This window comes from Nilaparvata lugens, chromosome 10 (assembly GCF_014356525.2).
Source record: "Nilaparvata lugens isolate BPH chromosome 10, ASM1435652v1, whole genome shotgun sequence".
Taxonomy (NCBI): domain Eukaryota; kingdom Metazoa; phylum Arthropoda; class Insecta; order Hemiptera; family Delphacidae; genus Nilaparvata; species Nilaparvata lugens.
In genome coordinates this window covers 29,599,626-29,616,993 of record NC_052513.1, presented here as the reverse complement: position 1 = coordinate 29,616,993, position 17,368 = coordinate 29,599,626, and the positions used below count along the sequence as shown (strand labels likewise).

Here is a 17,368-nt window from a genome sequence, read left to right as displayed (position 1 = left end):
AAATCGCCTACACACTCACGGATTTCTCCCGAGCGGAGCCAAGACAGGCCAAATCCGTAGGTGTGTAGGGCCCTTTACTGGCCGTGGCTTGACAAAAATCGGAGCGATGCGCTCCATTAAAGGCGAGCATCCAATAAAGCAGCCATCCATACTCTGGCGTTCGTCGTCATTTGTACACATTGGGCGATAGTGTGGATGCGACATAAAAGTTTCATCTTTTTCTCAATTGCGGACAAGTTTGAGGAACCGAACACCAAACCCAAAAAATACTAAGTTGACAAGAGTAAAAATGTATAATTTATTTGTACAAAGTGGAGGAAATCAGTTTACAGGAACTTTGTGACATTCTTACAGTTCTTGCTTTTGTCCCGTAAACTCATCAATACTTTGCTTCATTTTATAGCCATAGGACTCCAGAAGGTCATTGCACTGTGCCTTGGTGAATGGTTTCAAGTCAATCCTTTCGATTTCCTGTAGAAATGTATAAAAATGAAACACTGAAAATGATTGCAAACTTGAAGGAAGTTTTAGAAGCCACATCTAGTCTAGTGTTTCGAATAACTCACTGGTTTAAACTAGGTCTAACGAATAACTTTAAATCGAATAGGATTATCATATATATAGTTATACAAAATTATGTTATCAATGAATATAACATAGTTTTTTTGAAATTGTCAAGTGATTTTGTGTTTGATAAGTAAGTATAATATGAGATAATTTTGTGGTTATTTTGGACTCAAAATTATATATTGGTAAATGAGCATAACATAATATTGATATTAATATGAATATCAATTGAAATGATATATTGAAAGAATTTTGGGCAGAATAAATTGTTTCAAAAAATGTACATATTAAATTCGTGTAATAATGATATTTGCCCAAAACTTCATCAATCCCTTATAAGTAACAAGGAAGAATTCACATCTCAATAGATTAATTTATGAAATAGAATAATTCTATTGTTCATTGAATATTAACATTGTAGTTCTAAAAAATTGATCAAATCAGTAATAAACATTTAGAACAGCACAAGAGAGACTCTGTAGGTATAAAAATTGCTTAATTAGAATAGCGTGATTGAGTCTTGAAACCTTCAAAAAACATTTTTTGGTAACAATTAGGGTACTTTATGTTTGAAGCCAACGATAAAGCCAATTTTTAAATACTTGTAATTTGGAGATAACGTTGTTGTACCTACTCTATTTTGTTTCAACCCACAACACGTGAGTCTCAGGGTCAGCTTTACGCTGTAATTTACCAACAACAAAACTTTTGGTGCTTGGCTATGTTGAGCTACAGTGGAAAAGTAGAATTTGTATCAGTTCTCTACATTAACTTGGTTTTTATCAATACAAGGAAAGAGTCACATACAGGAAATCAATTTAATATTAATTCGATTTTTGGATTTGTTCATACAAATGCCAAGGTCTGATACTTATTTCAGCACTCTCAACATTTTTTCAAATATCACTTGGAAAAGTGGGGGGGGGCGATCGCCCTGGAACCGCGCCTGGTTGAGAGTCTGTCGATGAGCATATTATGATGATATTGGCTATTTTTATTGAATAACTGTGTGAGCGTACATGGAGAGCGGTCAGAGGAAATATATATCACTATTCCGCTGAACTCGGAACGCCTCACCGCTCACCCTCTGATTAAGATCTTTATTTATTTCTATTAATCTTATGTAGTCTTATTACATAATATGTAGGTAATATATTATTTTTGTATTCTTATGTAATTTTTTTCTTATTTTGTTAAGGGTTGTGTGGCAGAGAGAAACAGGAGTCCTAACTTCACCCTAATAAAGGCAAATAATCAATAATTAATCTCTATATGCACACTCTCCACTCCTCTGAGATTATTCAATTTTCAAATAACTAATAAAACAAATAGATCATTTTGCTTTCAAATAGATACTTACTGTATCATCGCTGTTAAATAATACCAGATCAGGATTTGCTCCTACGATTGGTTTGAAGGTAACATCTGGACTGTAGAGCCAGTTAAGAAAAATGAGTAGAAATTGAATAAAACATAGTGTACAAAATTTTACATTTATAAAACAATAATGATTTTATATTATGGTTAATTCAATTATTATAGAAAAATAAAAATAAAAAGAATAGGAAAGTAAGTAGATCATACTACATACAAATAAAAATATAATTTAATTCATTCCATTATTGTAATTCATTAGTTTTATAATTTTTTCTTCGGAAAGACAAATCAAAAATTTTCTGAATCCCTGTGCCAATTTGGCACTGCCAACCTGTAAGTTTACAAGTGGACTTTAATTCTACTTTTATAATGGAAAGTGAATTTGACAAAGGAATTCAAACTTCTAAATTAATGAATGTACAAGACCATTGAATTCATCTAGTAATAATGATGCATTAAAAAAAATCATGATAGAGCTAATAAATAAAATTGTAATCAAGGGAGGAATTTTGATTATTTAGAAAAACTTGTCTTTTATTACATGATATTAAAGATTATTAATTAGTTGATGGAATAATAATTCAGACCTATACATCTATTGTAGATGCTTAATGATTAATAATAATTAAGGAAAGTTAGAAGATAGTTTGTCAGAAAAGGATACTATTTAGGAAGATCAAGGTATATAAATGACTTGACTTCTGGTAGTCTGTTCAACGCACATCCTTTGCAGCTCTGAAAAATCATATTCATTAGTTTGCAGCATGAATAAAATTAACATTCAACGCACATCCTTTGCAGCTCTGAAAAATCATATTCATTAGTTTGCAGCATGAATAAAATTAACATGTAACATTTTTTCATCTTTTCACCATGATAGAATTTTCACGTAATAGAATTAATATAGTTTTCAAAATAATTATTTTAGAATAAACGTCAGATGAGAATAATTGTAAAATTTCCTGTACTTTAAAAACTTATTTTCTAAATATGGTACAATAACCCTTCCGTGGAATAATTGTTGTTAATTTCTGTAATCAGTAATCAGAGATTTTTAAGGTATTGTCATTTCCTACCTATTAAACGTTAAGTGCAAGTAAGTCCCTTTTGTATGCTGTTGCTGTAAATATATCTATGCAAAGCATTAATAGAATTAAAACTACTAATACCAATAAATTGGAAGAAATAGCATCATATAACTTATTATACCGTATTATATTAATAAAATCAGGATAAGTTAATGTTTTATGAGAAGAGATCAAATTTGAATCAGAACAGAGGAAAGGGTACACCAATCCATGGACTGTGACAAAGACACCACGCCCCTTAGATTATGTTTTAAGAATTGCTTTTTTAAAGTTAATATGCTAGTAGCCTAGAACCAAATTGCAATTAAAAGCTGAAGGTGATTTTAGAATGAGCCAATTGAAATTATAATGCTGTATAATAAAAAGCGTATTGTAATGTTTACACTTGAAATTTTAATATGTTAAAAGCAACTGAAGTAGGACATTGCAATACCGTATGGTACATTTTAAAATTATTTTACAAGTGTAAAATTTTTCATAATTTTTGAATAATTATAATAAAAATATAGTAGAAGAGCTAAGCCTTTCAGACATAAGAAGGATATAATGTTTGTTTATAAAAATTGCTGGTAGCAATAAAACACCGGTAGGCTAATATTGAATGATTCTTAACCTGAACTTCAGCTCTGAAGGGTTTCAATTTGTTATCAATATCAACGTCAGCCATCGCAATAACATAGAAAGATAACAGAATTGAATACTTGATTGGATTCCACATGATTAGTATTTGTATTATCACCGCAAACAAGAAAACAGTTGAAAACTAAATACATAAAATAATAATAATACAAGTGTTCACAAATTACGTCTGCTTCCTCTGCTAACTGTACAAGTAAACATGAAGATGAAGAATGAACACGAACAGCTGAGCTGAGTATCGAAAATTTGAAACAATCACAGCTGTTCCGCAGCATAAAATATTATTTAAATGTTTCTTACTTTTTATTTCAATAATAAATTTACTTCAATATTATTATAATAAAATAATATTGATAGACAAACTATTACATTTATAACTTCTATTAATTTCAAGTGAATCATTAATGTCAAGTTCAGTTGGCTCCATGGAGTTGGAGAGCAGGAACGTCTTCAATTTCAACTTGGCGTTGAGTACATTTTTATTCAAGCTACTTTAATAGTAACTCTATTTAAAAAAAAAAAATAAACCTACATTTTTCATTCAATGTAAAATATTTTCAGGTATTTTTCCCATTTTTTATACATACAATTCATAATTTCGTTCGAGCAGTACCGTAATCCTTTAGGACTTTGCAACCTGTGGCTGTCAATGCGTAGGCCTACTATACTATTATTATTTTGTACAATTTATTTCAATATTGTCTTTTGTAATTATAGTTCAATCAACCCTGATAATTTTTCATATTTTCTACTGTATTCGCATCCAGTGAAAAAAAAATACCAGTACCAGGTTAATTATAATTTTACCCTCCCTAAAACAATATATTCGCCATCTTTTTAAGCTGTTTTGTCTATTCAGTTCTTATGAGTTTTTTTATTGAAAACAATTATTAGATTAGCAGTTGAATCTGTAAAATTCAATAAATGGGATAATTTTTTTATCTTTTTTAGTCAAAAGTCAGAAATGTAGATAAACATACCTAAGCTATTGTATGTGAGATGTAGCAATACTTTTACAACCTAACCTCTCCTCTGCGGTACCGTACCGGTATAATATTCGGCGTATCCAACTAGTCTGAGCCTTTGCAACTACTTTACTGCTTTTTGGTCGTGGTTTCGAATCCTGTATATTTGATTATATTATAATGCACAAGAAAAAATATCATACTAGCGCATAATACGTGATTCCCACTATTTGAATTGCTCTACGGTACTCAGGAGTTCAACTCCTAAGGCTGTGCAAAAGGCTAAAAAAATTTTTAATCTATTGAATTCATTTATAAATGTACTTTTTGTTTCAGAATAACGTGAAAATGAGTTCAAATGACAATCGAGCTGGAGTTATGACAGATCTTGGGCTGAGATCTGTTACAGAAATCCGTATCCTTTATTATTTATAGCTTAATTAAAATTCAATAATAATAATAATAAGTTATGTCTTTCAAACCTATCTATCCAAACTCTTTTTCTCAATATGCTGTTCTGTCCTTTTAAGCACTCTATTAAAAAAAATATTCTTTCTTCTATAGAAATTTCATAAAATTGATCAATTGAACGATTACATGTATTACTTCGTCTAAACAACAGTAACTATATATATTTTTCTTCTCCTAAGGCACAGCCAAAGAGGAGGAAGAAGAAAATTCTATCTTCCATAGAAATTTCATAAAATTGATCAATTGAACGATTATATGTATCTATTACTTCGTCTGAACTACTTTCTCCATAAAAGAATTCAAAACTGTGACATTCAGGTGTAAAAAGTGATTTTCAGCAAATTATAGAATTTTCCTTAATTTAAAAATACAGCTGAGAAATATCAACACATTTTCTCGGGATATCCTTGTTTCAATGCAATACAATCGAAACTTTTGGATTTCATCCTAGAAACAGGTATGATAGCTTGAACGATAGCTAAATCACTTAGAAGTAGAACTTCTTATTCATTATGAATTGCAAACTTGAAATTGACTTTGAGAGCTGGTAAAAATTGATTGAATATATTATTATTTATTTGAGGTGATTCAAATAATAATTTACCACTTTTTACTCGAGTTTACGTATACATATTGAGTGAACATGAATATTTATATCCATAGGCCTTATAATATGTTTATATTTTATATTGCTTATTACATTTCTTTCTGTTCCTTCTATGGGTGCAAACATAGTTGAGCTGCAAAGGTAGTTTCCAGCTTGAAAGTGTTGAATGCCTGTATGGCGAATAGTGTAGTTTCAATATTTCAATACATGCATTACATTCAACAATTTCAAGCTTGATGCTACCATCGCCTCTCCGCTATGTTTGCACCACAAGACACGTACTAACAGGAAGTACTAGATTAGCGTATTCAATAAACACTACTAGCACCCCTAAGAAAACAAATCCAGTATAGAGGCCACTGTATATGAGCGCATTTATTTTTTTCTGAGGTTGATTTCTACCCTAATATTAACTAATATATCTAGCGATTCAGTGAAAAATACCTTGTAAAAACTCCATAAATGACATAATCTCTTTTTTGTTAGTGTAAATTTAATCGAAGTATGAATCGTGTTAAAGCGTATACAATATTTTATTCAATATATCTACATTTTTCCATTATACAGTATTCCTGTGTAGCTGATTATCTTTTCTGATTCTTAATAATTTTTTTCTAGATGAATCTCTTGTTGTCTCGGCTCCTACAGGCTCAGGCAAGACAGTTCTCTTTGAGTTGGCTATTATTCGACTTCTTACGGAAGCCGAAAATGATGTTCATCAAGGATCTGAGGCGAAAATTGTTTACAGTAAGCTCGAAAATCATTCGAATACTATCAATGATTCTTCTTAGAATTTTTCAATTCAAATTAGTTGATAGTCTACAATGTATTTGAATATGTTGTCTGGTGTTTTTATTTTTATTTTTGCTTATGTAGGCCTTTACAGATATGAGTGAACATATAAAGCTTTTGAATATGTCCAGTTCTATGGTTTTTGTGTTAGATTGGGGATGAATTTGTATTTTCAATTTAAACTATAAAATGTGTACATGAATATAAAATCAGTCAATTACCTAATCTATTGTTAATCGTATAACTACTATTTTAAGTCGGAATTTTTTTTAGTTCGACAGGTAGGGTCTTACGGTAGTAATACAAATCCATTTTATTTTTTACGAATAAATTAAATTTATCACTAGAAGAAACTCGACTTTTATTTTTCAGAAAAGTCATCAGGCTTTGATGAAGTTCCCCATCAGGAACGAAATACATCCCACTTTGCAATGCAAAAAAGTAAAGTAAATTGTATTATTTAGCCTACTTGGAAATACACGTCATATGGGGACTATAATGGGTTCTCCCTCACACACTGTACAGTTACTAGAAATATAAACAATTCAATTTTATGACTTTGACAATATATATCTATATCTTTGATATAGTAGCTATAAGACACTGTAACTTTCCAATAGATATATTTTATAAAACTATTATCAGTATTTCGGCATGGAAAGCAGCATATTAAATTTTCATTTTACATTACATTTCTGATGCATTTTTTCTGGGCTTCTCATTATATTTGGAAATAATAACCAAGTATCTTTTTTAGTTCCCTTATCAAATGAGGCACTTGTGTCAGCTATGGTGCCATTTTTTACACGAGTCAAATTGAATTTCATCATATTCATCATTATATCTTCCTAATAATATTATATCTACTTATCTATATTTTCTTTATTCACGTTTTTATTTGATATCTTTCTAAATATGTTTTCTACTCATCTATATTTTATTTACCGTATTTGAAATGTGTGTTATTTTGCAGTGGCACCAGTGAAAGCTCTAGTAAGCGAGAAGTACAAGGACTGGGTGGACAAGTTCTCGGTGATCGGAGTGAGCTGCTTGGAAGTAACGGGTGACTCGGACTTCATGAGTTTGGTGACAATCAGGGATTATCAGCTGATACTGACCACTCCAGAGAAGTGGGACTCTATGACTCGGCTCTGGAAGAAGACTGACCACTTAGCAATCATACAGCAGGTCAGGCTGTTCCTTATCGATGAGGTTAGAACAATTATTCATTTATTTCATCTTTTATTAACACTGTGCTAGTTTTATCCAACATTTTTTCTCAAAACCGACGTTAATGGAGTGCGCATAAATTTATAGATGTCTTCCTATCTACTCAATTCATTTATATAATTCAATAAAATTCAGTATCGTACCTAGCATAAAAAAGGCATGCTAAATTAGTCCCGGCTAAAATATGACAGTCATATAAAGCCAATGTTCATTTTTATCCATCATTCTATTTCAAAACCGACGTTATAGTGGAAAGTGCAGAAATTTATAATTATTTTCCCATCCACTTACTTCAATCATCTGATTCAATAAAATTCAGTAGTACCTACCTATACTCTGAACAAGATAAATTCTGACTTGGGAGGGACAGGCACAGCAGAGAAGGCATGCAGAGGTAGGGATACAACGGCGGTGATGTTACCGTTCTGAACCGGCCAGCATTCTCTAATTTCTCGTGAGTATTCAAGGGCTCATGTTGAACTTTGAGGAGTTTTTTGTCTGGAAGCCTTCACTCGACTGACTCTAATCGACAAATTGGCAACTGAGCTTCCTACGACTCTATCCATCACAGTAATTGGCTGACCTCTCTCCTTTTCTCTGCTTCGCATATTTCTCAAAGTCAAAAGTTATGTTGTACGGAGTATAGTTTAAAAAAGGCATGTTTCTGTTGGTCCCGGCTAAAGTATGACATTCGTAAGGCTCATTGACGGTTATATTATGCAGGCGAAGTGGGACCTTCCAGCAAAGAACTCTTCACCACCAAAAATTCATAGGTACGAATTTACTTTTAGTATACAAAAAAGTACAAAATTATCCATCTTGATAATTTTGGAAGCAGTCTTCCACTGTGTGAACATTCAAATAACAACCAATGATATTGTTTATCTGCTCCAGCAGAGCTAAAATTCATAGAAAACAGTTGGAAAATGTGAAGAATTTTAGAAATTTCTTCCTTTCAACTCACTTCAATACTTCTATTCATCTAATTCATTGACATTCATTACCCAAGTATCCATTCGAGCATTCCAATTACAACCAAAGGTATTTCCCATCTTTTCCAGCAGAGCTAAAAATATTCATAGAGGAACAGCTGGAAATTCATCGGTTCTTTATAATAGAGACTTTATACTATATAGTTTAACTGAGTTAATCATTTTAACAGTAGGCTTCTTCTTTTTTGGATAGGCCAACTAAGGACCATACAGTACTTCACCACTAACCATTATCATCATTAACGCCATCATTACAGTATTATTATTATTTACGTTGGACTCCCGCTTTCGTCTCCAAATATACTCTTTCATCCTCGCACTCTGAGCGATTCGTCTTTCTAACGACCAAGTTTCAATTCTGGCTTCGTAGGCTTTATTATGGTGTATCACTCTACTATAATATCTTTTCAATTTCCTACTTTTTTATAGAAATCTACAGAATATTTATAGAAAATGTCGTGAATGATGTAATGTTCAGGTGCATTTACTGAACGAGGAGCGTCGCGGCTCCACCCTGGAAGCGGTGGTTTCGAGGATGAAAACAGTGCAGAAAACGAATGATCGGTCGTCGCCAGGGGGTGTGAGGGGTCTGAGGTTTGTGGCTGTTTCGGCCACCATTCCCAACGGGGAGGATCTGGCAGTTTGGCTCGGAACTAATGACCGACCGGCCCGATTTGCTAAGTAAGCTCTTTTTATTTATTTTTCCCAATTATTACAGTACGTCTCATAATATGTCCTCATGTATTTTATCCTATCACTACATCATTAGTTACCGGTACTGCAATTTCGATTTTTTCAACTTTCCTCACCATCATATTTGTTGAATAATAGGATACTCCACTTCATATTTTATTTATTAGTGTCTTTTAAATGTTTCACCGCATCTCAAGCTTACCGTATTTTATGCTATTATCTCACCATTGATTATTAGATTATACCTACCACATTTCATTTTGTTTACCAAGTCTTGAGCTCACTCTCTGTTCATTCAATTTATGCTATCACTTCATCATCACTGACTCTTATTTGTTTTTTTCCAATTTCTTTTCGCATAACCTAATTAATTATTATTTTTATATTTTACTTTTTATTTCTTTCCATTTCATTTTTCTTCCACCACCTACATCACAAGGATGAGGGGCACGTCAAGGAAGCAAATGAAAGTAGCTACTTGTGAATCACACTCTTCACTGGAAATTCCTTCAGTGAATAGAGTGGATTGTCTAGAAAGTATTTTTTTAGAGCTTGCTTAAATGGTTTAGGCTCTTTTATACTTTTTATATCGTGTGACAGGCAATTATGAAAGCGGAAATCCTGTGTAAGTGGCTGTCTCTGTGTTTTCTGTATGGGAGGTCGAAATCGTTTTTTCCTCTTGTATTATGTCCATGTATATTGTGTCTACATGGCCTAACCGTTAATACTTGATCAGCGAACTCAGTGAAAAATCAGTGAATGCAATTTTCTTCATAGATTAAACCTGATTATACTGAAAGGCTTGCAAAAATAATGACAGCCCCTGAGATAACTCTGAGTATTGAATCAATTCTGGTGTCCTGCAAAAATAATGACAGTGACTGAGATCTCTGAGATCGTATTGGGTCAATTAACGTGCGGTCTGTGCCTATAAACAAAGGTTGGCGGCCCATGTTTCATTTTTCACACATTTCTTTAGATTTATTTGAATTTTGAAAAACAACACAGTAGTTGGGTTGTAAATGTATAATAATAAGATGTAATTGATGCTGCTGGTGATTTGAATTTTCTTAGTTTGAAATTATCCTGTAAGGTTTCGATTTTGTCAAGCATGACTTGAAATGAACATAATATATGAAAGTGAGGAGGTTGTTCTATAATTTAAGGATTGATACTGCACTTTGAGAATATGTGCAAAAGCATATGAGATTGGGATTGAATGTATTTGATAATTTATTATGAAAATGATGAGGCATACGCTTATCGTGTACCGTATGATATATTTGACTTGTTATTATCCATCGTTATAGATTCATTATATCATTATCGTTATGCATTTTGATGATATTTCTGATAACTAATAGCAGCATGATATATGATTAATGATAATAACATCATTATCAGAGCTTCTTGTACTTCAAATAAAATGTAATTTTGCAGGATTGGGGAAGACATGCGCCCTGTGAAATTGAAGAAATTTGTCTTGGGATATCGAAATGACGAGTATAAAACATCATTTGCCTTTGATATGAGTCTCAGTTACCATTTGAAGAATGTTGTTCTGAAATACTCCAATGGGAAACCGACTTTGGTAAGTTGGAAACAAATCATTATAATTGGGAAATAGATGTCGGCCTAGATGAGTTTTAAAGTCCTTGTTTTAGTATGTATTCTGTAATAATGTCGGCTAGTATGAATAAATTGTAATCAATTATTATGAGTAATGATAAATCCCAAATATGCTAGAAAGTGAAGAGCTATTAACAATATTTTCAGTTCGTTCTGTTTCACGTTTACAATAAGCTTGTTACTCTAGGAATGAACAAGAAGCTTCTCTTGTACATAAGTCCCAGAAAGCTTATTTACCCAACAATAGAAAGAAGGCATTTTTTATCTACCTTGTTTTGACTGTTTGACTCTAATACCACACGTGGGCTTATTTTTTTTGTTTCTTTATTTCAATTGAGAGTTTGACTTGGGTCTTTTATAGTCTGGTAACGTATAGGCGTAGGTTGTGTGCCATAATATCAAATGACGTATCTACAAATTTATCATTTTTTGTCGATAACTTTAGCATATACAATGAAATCACACCAACTAACATTTTATTTGAGATAATATAATATGATTGAATCTATTACAGCTCATAGAAGTACGGTAAATGATCATCTAGTGGTTAATCATGTCGGTTAATCAATGATCATTAATCATGTCATTTTTATGATCATATAGTAAATAATCCCAATTTTCACACTGAATAGAGATGAAGAATTTTTTGGTTATTTCACGTTAAATTAAATAGTACGTTTCTTGTTTTTGTTGAATACCGTAGCCTATTTTATACTTAACGAGTATAGTTAAATTTAAGGTAAAATGAAAGATATGCTGTCAGTTCCACATAATTCCATGATGATTATATGGGTGAAATCCATAGAATTTTTTGGAACTTACAACATCTCTCTCATTTCATCTTGAAATTTCACAGTATCTCTGTTTATTCTAGTGTAAACTCTATAGTTGAAATTTCTTAGATTAACGAGTTATATCCTGTATAATTAATTCGACCTTTCAAGATGTTGTAGATGAATAGGGAAGAGTGACATTTGAACTTATGCATGTAAAACTAACATGTTTCTTGATACTCGAATTTTGTAGATCTAGCAAATTAATGAGTCATCCAGGTGGCATAAATAATTAAGTGAAATGTTTAGCTAGTTGGACATTTAGTGAACGAGAACTGGCGTTTCTGGGAGATTACTTGGTTAGTTTGGCCTTCAAAATTGTCTCATTAGAACCGCTCAGGGAGTTTGTTCAGCTGAAGGATGGCTGCAGTACACTTTAAACTGCTGTCAGCATCGGTCAAGTGGCAAGCATTGGTGTCACTTGTAAGGAATAATGCTCACAGTTTAAAGTGAATCTCACTGCAGATGCGCAATCATTTCTCAGTGCCTTGAACTTTGAGTGAAATATATGACTGGCCACTGCAATCTACTCATAGGGGAATAGAGGATGGCCCAATTATATTAGTGAGGCAGCCTTCAGTCAATAATCTAAGTCTGGCTTTGAGGCAAGTTCTATTTTCATTGAAAAAAGTCTCCGTTTTTTGAATGAGCTATTGCATTTTTTGTTGAGTGATTCAAAATTGTTTCAAATTCATGATTTTTTTCCTGATTCTAGAGCATTAGAAATTAGAATAGGCTATTATCGCTAGTTTTGTTTGGATGAATGATTGTAACTAAATACAACCATATAGTAGCTTCATGAGAATTTAAGTCCCTAAAATATTTTTTCTTCTATGATAAAACCTATACAGTAAAGATACATTTGTATAAAAGCATTCAATATTATTGTTATAGTATTAAAACACATTCTATTCAGCAAAAAGTATTGCATTGCAACAAGATTTTCTGTATTGATTTCAATATTCTCAGAAAATTGTATCGATAAAGTAATTTTCTTATCTTATTCTCTTTCTTTTCAAAACTTTTGACTGTCCAAACTTCGCCACGTCAACAAATAAAAAAGTCATTCTATTCTATTAATATACTGTAGGTCTAAGGACTGGACTTAGTATTATTGTTTTACTTCATGATTATTATTGATTACTTGGAAATCTATTGTAGAGTTATCTAATAATTCAATATTTATTGAACAGGTATTCTGCAATTCGAGAAAAAGCGTCCAAACTACAAGCTCTATTCTTGTGAAGCAAGTCAAGTTCCAGACGGAGGGAGCGGACCGACAAATTCTGATAGATGCTGCCAATCAGATCTCTGATGTCACTCTTGCTGGTGAGTTTTCTGATTTTATATACGACAGTACAATATCAAATATTACTATAGAAACAAGATGAAGTAGAATTATTCCTGGACAAATAACATCTTAGAATCAATTATTTTAAATCAATTCAAATCAATTATTTATTTATTCATGGAGACAACAGGTGAAAAAACCCATTCTGCCTCCTCCACACTATACAATAAATTCCAACATGATACAATTTTCAATAAAAAGAAGATAGAAAATATGGGAAAATAATTAATTATAAAAATAGCTAATTATAAAATTATGAGAATGAAATAAGACAAAAATAGAAAGAAATTTTTCTATGAAAAATAGAAGAAGTATACAGTCGTATAAATAGAATAATAAAAATACATTAACTGAATTCAATGAGAAAAAATGCACACATACCTCAGTAAAGTATAATCATTACTAGTATATAGACAAGAGGAAAAAAGTGTCTGTGTAATGTACTACCACTAGCCTTTAAGAGGATAATTGAGTAAAAGAAATGCAAGCGCAAATCACGAAATGATACACCACATACTACAAGACTAAATCATATGAAATCCTTCGGAATTTGGAAGGGGAGAACCAGAAGATGTCCAAGTGCTCTGAATAAGTATTGAAGATTCTTTGAGCTCTACTTAAAGGAAAGTTATAATGGCTTACCGTTCTGGAGCGAAAAATATGAAATGAAAATCCAGAACGTCGAGCAATGGTATTTATATATATGTTAATTTTAGAAAGCAGGTAGGAAGAATCAATTTTATTATTTAACAGATTGTACAGAAAAACAAGTAATTTAACATCACGTCTTACTTTCAGTGATTTAATATTGAACATACTTCTGAGGGAGTTGGTTGGGTAATCAAAGGGACAGAAAACCCTGTGCTTTTTATAATACATACATCTCAAAAATTTGTTTTGCAAGCGTTTTAGAAGGTGAATCTGTTCATTATGATAAGGATTCCATACTTCGCATGCATACTCTAATAGACTCCTCACAATTGATTTGTATAAGAGTAGCAGAGGTACCTCATCAGTGAAGGGCGAGCATGTCCTCAAAATGAAACCAATCTGTTGATTGGCTCTGTTAGCTATGTAATCAATATGTGAATTGGAAGAAAGTTCTGGGCTGAATACTACTCCAAGTTCCTTGAACGACTCCACCTTTTCCAATGGAATACCATTTATAAAGTATACACCTGCATGAGTGGAGGACTGCCGAGTGAAACTCATGAATTTACATTTATTCACATTCATTTTTAGTCCATTTTCATCACACCATCTAGACAGACTATCAATATCCCTCTGCAAATCATAGCAATCTCTTTGATAATTGATTTCTTTATATAATTTTACATCATCTGCATACAGACGAAGGCATGAAGATTCACTGATGGTGGATGGTAGATCAGTAATAAACAAAAGAAATAGAAGTGAACCAAGGTTAGAGCCCTGAGGAACCCCTGATGTACACTCGAAGCATTCTGATTTGAAATTGTGAATTTTGACATACTGTATTCTTGCCTTCAGATAACTCTGTAGAAGATTACCCATTGTTACACAAAATCCTAACACTTTGAGTTTCCGTATCAGAAGTTTATGATTTATGGTGTCAAACGCTTTTGATTGATCTGTAAAGATAACATCTGTACGACCTCCATGATCCAAAATTTGTGAAACCTCACTACTAAAAACTATATAAGATTGGACACAGTTGAGCGACCAGGCAGAAATCCATGTTGCTCAGGTGCAATAATCCTCTGACACTGCTTATAAATAATCGAATGCAGGAGCTTCTCAAAAACTTTCGAAAAACAATTCAAAATGGATATTGGTCTGTAGTTTTTAATATCATTCTTATTCCCAGACTTGAAAACAGGAGTAACTCTTGCAATCTTCCATTTTGAAGGAAATCTACCCGACCTTATAGCCAAGTTGAAAATGAATTTTAATGGCTCTAAATAAAAGGACTGCAGCACAGCCCTTGACAATAAAGGTTGGAATCGCAACAGGACCCTCGGAGCAGCCCGACCTCAGCCCATTGATAGCAGACAGAATATCATTGGAAGAAACCATCCCAACTCCCCCCCCCCCCCTCATCCAACAATGAGCACCCAGACACCTCCGGAATCCCCATTGGCACATCAGGTGTATCAGCCTCATACACAGATTGAAAGTATTTAGAAAAACCATTAACTATATTAGCCCCAGAGTAAGACTTTCTCAGAGTAAGAATGTTTAGTTGTTGTGTTTTTCCAAATTACAGATTTGCTGAAAGCAGGAATCGGCAATCACCATGCAGGAATGGCTTTGAATGACAGATCACTCGTTGAACAGCTTTTCAGAGATGGCAAACTTCCTGTATTAGTTGCTACAAGCACCCTGGGTAAGTTTCTCCAATATTATTCTATTTATTTATTTTATTTATTTATAATTTACAATCAACTTAGGGACAAAGAAACAGACCACAGTCCAAAACTTCTTTTCTTCCCAAATTCATAAAATAAATTGTCCAAATAAAGATTTTGTGCGACTTTCCAATTCTTCACTAATTTCCACATTGAAACAAAACACAAACACTTGAAACAAATAATCTTGAATTTAGAAAGATTAAAATCCGAATTGATAACAAAATTCCTTCTACTTAGCTCTCAAAACTGTAAAATAAATATTAATTTGAAATATTTTGTTCCGAAATTTAAAACAATCTTCTCTACTAGAAGCACAGTAGCTGTTATTATTCCAATAAACCTGCTCTATAGATTTATTTAATAAATTCAACTAGAATCCGTTTATCACTTAAATACTGTATGCAATCAATGTCTAAATTATTCCACTTTTAAGTAGCCATAATATTTGTTGTAGCTCCTGTTCAATAATAGAAATGCGTATTATTTTGGTATTATAGATTCCTCCGATAGGCAAGAAATAAGGCATAAGGCAGCTTTTATATTTTTGTAGCCTACTCTATATCCTTTCAATTAAATAACTATTAAGGTGCATACAGACTTTCGCTCTGCTCCGCAATCGACGTCACTCGAGCAGATCGATCGATGATCGACCGGGAACAACATCTTCCCTAACGTTCATGATCGGTGCGAGGGCGGAGCGATTGCGGAGCGATTGCGGAGCGATGGCGGAACAAGGGCGAAGCGTGTGGGAGGCGCGTATATCTGTACGCACCTTAAGAATGAAACACTTCTACTATTAAGTAACTAATATAAAGAAACATGGTACTACTTTTTCAGAAGTTTCTCCCAGATTTACTTCAAATTGGAATTAAAATTCATATATTTTTCCTTTGCAATTGAAATGCATTTTTAATGCTTCAAAATAAGTTATATTTATTGAGATTCCATCAAAAGTTAAATAACTTTGAAATCTATTTGATTTGTATAGTTGTGGAAGTAAATGGGAATAAATGATCAGAATACATTCAGATTTGCTCCAAATTTCAAATAATTTTAATAAATGTGTTACTGTTTTTAATAATTGTAAACCACCCACTATTTGATTCTATTTTTAGATTGGAAAAACATATTTTTGAATATTTATTATCAGTTTTTTATTGATATTTTAAAAATAGGTAGCAATTATTCAACGAGAATTAATTAAATACTGTCAAATACCTTAAAGACCTCTCCTAATCCGGTTTTGACAACAGACAATTCTTGGATAGTGGCTCTCATAGAATAGTAGGTGTTCACACTGTTGTCTATATTTGCTGTAGCAGAGCTCTTCGGGGTGGTTGGTAGCTTCTAATTTGGATTTTTGTTCAACAATACTATTATATATTACTCATTGGCATTCAATCAAATGTATTTTTTCATTATCTCTATTATCCTATTATATCCATTTGTAATATTTCAGTATTACCAAAATTGAATAATTTGAATTTGGATAAGTTCAATTTCCGCATGTAATACTTTTTCAGCAATGGGAGTGAACCTTCCCGCTCATCTAGTGGTGGTGAAGTCGACCGAATGCTACATGCAGAATGAAATGAAGCCGTACACAGACGCCCAAATCCTGCAGATGATCGGGCGAGCCGGCAGGCCTCAGTTCGACACCTCGGCAGTTGCTGTTATCATGACGAAAATGGCCGACAAGGTAGGATGACGGCAACAAAATTAATATTTCATCATCTTTCAACTG

At 32.6% G+C, this 17,368-nt stretch overlaps 2 protein-coding genes across 2 annotated transcripts in view; one reads left to right on the top strand and one right to left on the bottom strand.

The window, feature by feature from the left end:
• Positions 1-274: 274 nt before the first annotated feature.
• LOC111056516 (selenoprotein M) lies at positions 275-3,899 on the bottom strand. The gene is made up of 4 exons (XM_022343898.2): positions 3,646-3,899; positions 2,609-2,679; positions 1,928-1,997; positions 275-471 (listed from the first exon to the last, which is right to left on the bottom strand). The coding sequence occupies exons 1-4, from the start codon at positions 3,748-3,750 to the stop codon at positions 349-351; spliced, it is 369 nt and encodes a 122-aa protein (XP_022199590.2). The 5' UTR covers positions 3,751-3,899; the 3' UTR covers positions 275-348.
• A 176-nt stretch (positions 3,900-4,075) lies between these two features.
• The window catches only part of LOC111056497, an 89,460-nt gene continuing 76,167 nt past the window's right edge, over positions 4,076-17,368 (top strand). The window contains exons 1-8 of the mRNA XM_039435993.1: positions 4,076-4,142; positions 6,333-6,461; positions 7,480-7,718; positions 9,207-9,409; positions 10,862-11,012; positions 13,077-13,212; positions 15,480-15,599; positions 17,148-17,323. Coding sequence (XP_039291927.1) covers positions 4,076-4,142; positions 6,333-6,461; positions 7,480-7,718; positions 9,207-9,409; positions 10,862-11,012; positions 13,077-13,212; positions 15,480-15,599; positions 17,148-17,323 — 1,221 coding nt within the window. The remainder of the gene's footprint in view (positions 4,143-6,332; positions 6,462-7,479; positions 7,719-9,206; positions 9,410-10,861; positions 11,013-13,076; positions 13,213-15,479; positions 15,600-17,147; positions 17,324-17,368) is intronic.